Below are 7628 nucleotides of genomic sequence, written 5' to 3'. Positions count from 1 at the left end.
ATAGGACACTTTGCGCCGCTTGAGTAATTTTTTATTTTTCAAACCATCTTAACGATCAGAATTAGATACGGATGCAAAGAGAAAAACAACATGCACCATTCGGATGAATCCACTGAGGAGATTATCGTAGAGTCTAAAGAGAATAGATTTCAACTCCAAATTGTTTCAAATTTTGCACTTGATTGTAACATCTTTAGAGAGTAAACAATCCCCTACTCTCATCTTCTACCAAATAGAAATAGAATGTACATAAGAGTAATAAAATTGTCACTGCTTGTTTAATTTAATTAGTTTGTGTAAAATAATGAGATAGAGATTGTACTAAAGTGTTTATTTCTCACTACTTTGAATGTATGCATAGATGAGTTTATATACATCATTGGTAAAAACAGAACACCTAACTTACTGCTATCATTAGGCTAGTTATCAAGTATTCAAAATTCAAATACTTGATCTACACAAGATGACTATAACATATAAAATTCAAATTCTTGTTTTACAGGATCACCATATCCTACTTCTACGTAATAGGAACCATTTCAGCAAGTTTTGAGTCTCTTGAGTCAGCAGGCTCGGAATCCAGTAAGAGTTGGTCTTCAATATGCTCTCGTCCATCTCTAAATAGCCCTCCATGAAGGAGTCTCCCCAAGTAATCCTTAACATAAAAAAAAATCATGGTAAATTTCAAAATAAACGTTATTGTCTTGCAAAACTGTTGGACGGAAACTAGATTGTTTTGAATGTCAAGAATAAGTAAAACTTGATTAAAATGAGTGGTTTAGCAGAAGTAAAAATGGAAGACGAGCTGATTTTGGAGATTTGCAAACCTGCACCATTGCCAACATGAATTTGATCAGGACCATCATAATCTTCACTCCGTAGATTGAGGTTAGCCATGTCGTTGGTGAGATGATGGGTGGCGCCAGTGTGTCAGGGTGCCAATCAGGTTTAGATTGTGAAGAGCTTGAAGCTACCAAGGCTAGTGGATTACACTGATCAGAGTTGGTAGCATATATTATATCAAATCTATGAAAACATTTTTTCACGGTGTGGCTGGACTTACCATAGACTTGACAGATAATAGCATCACGGGTGGATTGGCCACGTCCAGAAGAAATAAATTGCTAAGAGCCGCCACAGAAACCGCGCCCCCTGCCGCGATAGCCACCACGACCACGTGAATAATTTTGGGAAGTCTGTCGGGTAGCAACATTGACACAAGCCTGTGGCAGTGGCTAAGTATTATGAGACAGGCGAGACTCTGTAGTGAGGAGAAGAGAGTAAACTTCCTCCAGGGTAACAGGATCTTTGCGAGCAGAAATTGTAGTAACAAAGGGGTCGTAGTCATGACTGAGACCGACAAGAAGGTATGTAACGATCTCATCACATGTAAGTCTTGCAACAACGAGTTCATCAGCGGATCGTTTAATCTGCATAAAGTAGTCAGTAGCAGAAAGAGCACCCTTGCGAGCATTAGCAAGAGCAGTGCCTAACTGAATTACATGGGCTCGTGACTGAGAGGAGAAGGATGTTTCAAGTGCTTGCCAAACACTAGCAGAGGTAGTACGAGAGACAACCTCAACCAAGATGTTTTCAGAAATGGTAGAGAAAAGAACAACAAGAATAATAGCATCTTGGCGAAGCCAATTTTCATAGAGAGGTTCGGGACAAGAGAAATAACATGAGATTCAGGGTTGGTGAAATCAACGAATTTAAAAGGGGATGTGGTGGTGCCATCAAGATATCCGAAGAGACCTTGGCCACAAAAGAAATGAATAAGTTAAGCTTTCCAAACATGGTAATTGTCACGAGAAAGTTTAGTGACGTTAATAGTTGGTGGGGTGATAAGAGAGGGAACAACATAAGGGGATTGGTTTGACATAGTTGAGGAAGGAGAGGACATAGAAGAACGTAGGCCAGTTGGCTAAATCTGATACCATGTAAAATAATGAGATAGAGATTGTACTGAAGTGTTTATTTTTCATTGCTTTGAACGTATACATAGATGAGTTTATATACATCACTGGTAAAAACAAAACACCTAACTTGCTACTATCGTTAGGCTAGTTATCAAGTATTCAAAATTCAAATACTTGATTTACACAAGATGACTATAACGTATAAAATTCAAATTCTTGTTTTACAGGATCACCATATCCTACTCCTACGTAATAGGAACCATTTCAACAAGTCTGGAGTCTCTTGAGTCAGCAGGTTTGGAATCTGGTAAGAGTTGGTCTTCAATAGTTTGTAATATCTCGGAGCGAGTATAAAATAATGGTAAATGAGATACCACGCTATTTGGGAGGGAGAAGCTCTTGCTCTTTCTTCGATTATGACATGGATGTCAAGTCGTATCACAACAATTCATGCAAGCAAGAAGTGAGATTGATGAAGATGTCTTCGCTGCAGGGAATTGTGAGACCACCCATTGGATGATCAAAACCAAATTCTTCCTCAACCTTACTTAGCAATTCTTGAAATGAAGGCTGGTTCAGAAACGATACTGGAATTAAGAATCGTTTCTTTTCGCCCTCTCCAACGTATACTGCAAAGTACCCTTTTGGAACATCGAAAGACATTGAAGCTGCTTGCTTGGCAAATGAGTTGGATCTGCGGAGAATGTGCTTTGCATGTAAAATACCAAGCAAACGAATAGTCATTGCCTATTTATCTCTCTCTACTTTTGCCAAAAAGATTGAACAGATCACGGATGAAAATGAACGAGAAGAATATGATGATCTAAGGACTTGTTGTGGCTGTTAATTGATGTGTATGCATATGCAAATGCATATATATAGATGAATTAAGTATCCCAAATGTGGTGTAGAGGCATTGGGGGTGGAGAGTTGTTGTAGACGTAACCAATTGAAAGATCACATGGACCTGTCTTCCAACAAATTGTCAAGAACTCAATAGTAATTAAGACTTGAGCTTTGTCGGAAGACATCTTGCGCATGCTTCTCTGAAGGGTCCCGGTTGAAATCAAAGACATATGGATTGTAGGAAAAAGAAAGCTCTAAACGAGTGGCTGATCTCTTACAAGAGATCATGAGGACAGGCTGAGAGACATTCATATAAGATATGTCGATTCTTTTCTTTTGACAAGACAATCTATCAGGCCAGGGGACCATTTTGCTCTTTCTTGTATGATGTACATATTCGATAAACAATTGCCTATATTTATGGATAAGATCAGCCCTATGATGGATGGCTAAAATCTTAGGATGTTATGCCTAAGAGCTATGCTCAAAGGCACATCCAAAGACAGGTCAAGTAACAGAGCGGCAAAGAGTCATCGTGAAAAGCTTCAGAAATGGGCTGAGCATTGATTCCCTACGTTCACTATCCAATTGCATTGACCCCAACAAGGATTGTAAGCATTAGCTTTTAATGATCAAATTTGTTTACGTTCAACGCAGCATCTCCATCTTCTCTCTCACATTTTGGAATTAAATATTAACACGTTAGTTTATTAAATATTAATATTGTTAAAAGTAGTGATACAATCACAAAGAGATTTCATAAAAATAAAATTATGAACTGACGTGACTTCATGTGATACGTTAAATCTATTTTACAATAAAAATAATTTTATAATCTAACACATCATATCAAACCACACCAGTGTATAAATTTAGTATTTTAAAATCTCTTTGTAGCTAAAATATTTTTCGTATCGTTAACACAAAGTTATTAAACTATCAGACTCGTGTCTTTTGGCTTTTCCAAACTCATAAGTTTTTAATTTTATAATAATTAATTCATAAATATAATTATGGCATATATTATTTTTTACTTAATCGCTGGATACCCGTCTAAAAGTCCAACTTTATTCTAATCAGACAAAAGTCTATTGCCCGTAAAAAAAAAAAAAAAAAAATTAAGGTAGAGGTTTGGTTAGTCGATACTATAAAATTTAATTGCTAAGGCGAGCTTTCTGCTGTTAAATCGGTCGCGTTTCGCTTTTATAGAGATCACTTTACAGAAAAGCTAGTTACCAAAAACCATGTACAGCGAAATGTTAATTTGTAACGGCGGCATGCATCGCTTTAAAAGTACAATATTAGCAATAATTACAAAAGTTATAATGTTGGAATGCTACGACCTATGATTGGCACTGATTTGAGCCTTAACAAAAAGAATAACACTTGGAGATCTATGATTAAGAACACAGAAAAAATATATAGTCCCATGCATTGAAGTTTTTTGAAACTGCAATACTATCTGTAATATTTTCTTCAGCCTAATATGTAAATTTACAAAATTGTCTGCTATTCTATTTTAGTGCCGCCGCCACTCATCACAGTTCATGTAAACGACAAGTGAGATCAACGAAGATGTCTTCGCTGCAGGGAATTGTGAGACCACCCATTGGATGATTGAAGCCAAATTCTTCCTCAGCCTTGTTTAACAGTTCTTGGAATGAAGGCTGGTTCAAGAATGATAGAGGAACCAAAAATCTCTTCTTTTCACTCTCTCCAACATATACTGCAAAATGGCCTTTTGGAACATCTAAAGATGTTGAAGCCGCTTGCTTTATAAATGAGTTTGATCGGCGGAGAATGTGCTTAGCATGCAAAATACTGGGAAATCGAATTGCCATGACTATCTATCAGTGCTAATGCTGAGAAAGATTATGAAGATCAAAGATGGTAAGGAAGAAGAATCTGAGTTGTTGTTCTGGCTGTGAAAAGATATGTGTATGTGTATTTATAGATGAATGGTGTCCGAGAAAATCTCTAAAATGTGGAGTGGGTGGCGTCGAGGCATCCAGGTGGAGATTGGGGAGAGACATAAGCATTTGAAGGATCACATGGACTTGTCTTTCAACTTATCATCAAGAAGTTGGCAGTGATTGAGACTTTGGAGCACTCTGTGCCCAAGCATTCGGTGGGAGAACAACCTAAATCAAGACTGCCATGGTGGACAGAATTGGACATATGCATGTTGATTACTCTTTATTGACAAGAACAAGTGAATTGGAACCGGGTTAGTCTATTTGTGTTGTGCATGTAAGATTTTTTTTTTTTTTGCTACGATAATTTTATACAAAGCTAACTTGCTCTTATAATTACAGTCAGTTTAGCCTCATCTTTTTGCTGACTAATAATTCTAAGAAAACCAATTTAGAAAAGAAAAGCTAATCTGTATCAGTGAGTACTCTGATTCTCTCAACAAAGTAAAAGATATTCGTTTATTTCAAAAAATAACAGTCAAAATTCTAACTGTTAGAAACATGTGAATCAGAGGATATAGACAAGGATCATCACTGTTTGAGGAGAGAAACGTTGACATTTATAGTATGTCCTCAACCTAACTCACCCACCTTTTTGTTGCCCTAGTAGGACTTCCAGAACCAACCCCTGTGAAGAACACATGAAGTATGTCCTAAAAGTAGTCATAGTGCCAGCCAACCCATATGAAAGAACTATTGCATTATAAGTGGTGAAAGAATTGCAGGAAACTAAAATAACAATTCTCAGCAAACTCGACAAATTTCATCTGCATGTGTTGAATATTGAGTATACAGACCCCACAATTGCCACATTTTTTTAAATAAACTAAGTCATTCGAACATGGAAAATATAATGATGGGCGAGAGTCACTCAGAGACTTGATTGGTTCCTCCGAGCTAATTAGTCTTGGTGAACAGGCAAAATCATAAGATTCATATATTCATTGGCCTATGACATATGGTTCTTGAATGAGTAAGCCTTGATCGGATTGTTAGCCTTTGATAGAATCGAATGGCCATTACATTGACAAACCCCCATTGTTATCATAGATGGTTCATGTGTCCCAATGTGAGTACTTGTGCCAAATTGTCATCAAGGAGAATAAAGTTATTAAGAATCAAAAAAGAAATTCATGTTCAAAATAATTGCATGAGTCCCAACTTTCATTATATATAGAAAATAAGAATATTACAATGACATTTGAAAGAGCCTAAATCCTAATACTCTTTATTCAAAAAAGAAGAGAGGTTTTTGGGCTGGATGTGGCGGGCAGTGCAGGTTCTCAACACTGCCCAATAGCATGGCTTTGATTTCACTAATGAGATACAGACTTCAAGAATATAACCAGCATCTTCTCTTCATGAGATTTGGTAAGAACCACCCATAGGATGATCCAACCGAACTCGTTATTGGCCTCAAGGCACCTCCTGTGACTTTTTCCAATATGCCTTTTGATACACATCTGGGGCCTCTAGAGCCATCTCTGCATCTGCTTGAAAATCTTTTAAGCCTGAACAGTCCAATGCATGTGGACAGTGGAAATATTTTTCAGATACTACAGTACTTTCTGTTTTGTGATTTTCTCAATCGGATGTACATTAGCCACCCAATACTTCCCCTAAAAGAGAAGTAACTGTGCATGAGGCTACAATCGGTTTAGGCCAGAAGTGAGGTCAATAAAGACCTCTTCTCTGCAGGGAATTGTTAGACCACCCATTGAATGATTGAACCCAAATTCTTCCTCAGCCTTATTTAGCAATTTCTGGAATGAAGGTTCATTGAGGTATGATATTGGTAGAATGAATCGCTTCTTCTCGTCCTCTCCAACATACACTGCAAAGCAGCCTTTTGGAACATTTTTAGCTTTTGGAGCTGCTTCTTTACCACTTAAGACAGGCAGGCGGAGAAGCTGCTTAACATGCATCATAGCCAGAACTCGAGTGGCCATTTAGATGTTCACTTTAGACAAGGTTGAAATTCACAAACGGATTGGGAGGGAGAAAAAAAGTTGATAAATATTTGCTAGAGAATAAGAGGACTTGATTTGGCTATGGAATAACATGCGTGTGTATATATAGATTAAAGTTGGGGTGGGAAATCTCTAAATGAGAGTGAGTGGTCACGAGTGTGAGGCAATGGAGGATATCTAGGAGACATATGCATTTGAAGTATCACATGGGTTTGTCTTCCAACTCATCACCAAGAACTTGGGGCTGGTTGGGATTATACTTCACACGGAAGACTGGTGCCAAACAATTTCTGGGATAGCAACCTACAAGGGACCCGACCAAAAGTTAAGAGATGTGGCTTGGAGAAAACTGTGCTGGAGTTACATAGCTACTAACAAGTTGTGAGATCATGAAATCCTTAACTTACTAGGGATTCACTTTTTTTTTATGAAGGATCTCCTTCTCGATCTGTAGATTCATCATTTTACAGTTGAGTTAGCTTGAATAAGCACAATTTATAAAACTTGTAAAAATGCGTGAAAAAGTAAAGAGATGCAAGAACACAACTGCTTTAATAAGATGCCCTGAATTAAAATTTCTAGATTCTTATTTTTGTATTGCAAGACAAATCCATGTGAAGAGCATAAGTTATGTGGCCAGCATTGTCTTCAAGCCTGTCTTTAATGGAAATCTACCAAAGGAATAGGACATTTTAAAAGAGGGATTTTATGATTTTGCCTCTCTCTAGTTTTTTTTCATGTTTCAATCTATTTGTTGTTATTCATCAATCACTTTCCTCTCAAACAACAGAGCAAACTAAGAGCCCACATTCTGTACTTATATTCCCTGCTGATTAAACCAACCGACTTATTGGACCAAATATAAACTTGTAGGTATAAATATGTGGACCAGGTCTATTATAACTTTGGCACAAACAATT

The 7628-nt window shown here is 37.3% G+C and overlaps 3 protein-coding genes across 3 annotated transcripts; all 3 read right to left on the bottom strand.

Annotated features, from left to right (window-relative positions):
* Positions 1-2245: 2245 nt before the first annotated feature.
* On the bottom strand, positions 2246-2932 carry LOC121257246 (auxin-induced protein 15A-like). Its single transcript, XM_041158192.1, has one exon. It carries the CDS (start codon positions 2661-2663, stop codon positions 2358-2360), a length of 306 nt encoding a protein of 101 aa, XP_041014126.1. The 5' UTR covers positions 2664-2932; the 3' UTR covers positions 2246-2357.
* Positions 2933-4165: 1233 nt separating this feature from the next.
* On the bottom strand, positions 4166-4985 carry LOC121257247 (auxin-responsive protein SAUR23-like). Its single transcript, XM_041158193.1, has one exon. The coding sequence runs from the start codon at positions 4604-4606 to the stop codon at positions 4304-4306; it is 303 nt and encodes a 100-aa protein (XP_041014127.1). The 5' UTR covers positions 4607-4985; the 3' UTR covers positions 4166-4303.
* A 1248-nt stretch (positions 4986-6233) lies between these two features.
* On the bottom strand, positions 6234-7167 carry LOC121257248 (auxin-induced protein 15A-like). Its single transcript, XM_041158194.1, has one exon. It carries the CDS (start codon positions 6685-6687, stop codon positions 6385-6387), a length of 303 nt encoding a protein of 100 aa, XP_041014128.1. The 5' UTR covers positions 6688-7167; the 3' UTR covers positions 6234-6384.
* Positions 7168-7628: the final 461 nt, after the last annotated feature.

This window comes from Juglans microcarpa x Juglans regia, chromosome 3S (assembly GCF_004785595.1).
Source record: "Juglans microcarpa x Juglans regia isolate MS1-56 chromosome 3S, Jm3101_v1.0, whole genome shotgun sequence".
In the NCBI taxonomy this organism is placed as follows: domain Eukaryota; kingdom Viridiplantae; phylum Streptophyta; class Magnoliopsida; order Fagales; family Juglandaceae; genus Juglans; species Juglans microcarpa x Juglans regia.
Note: the sequence above shows the minus strand (reverse complement) of the source record. Positions and strands in the feature narration are given on the sequence as shown.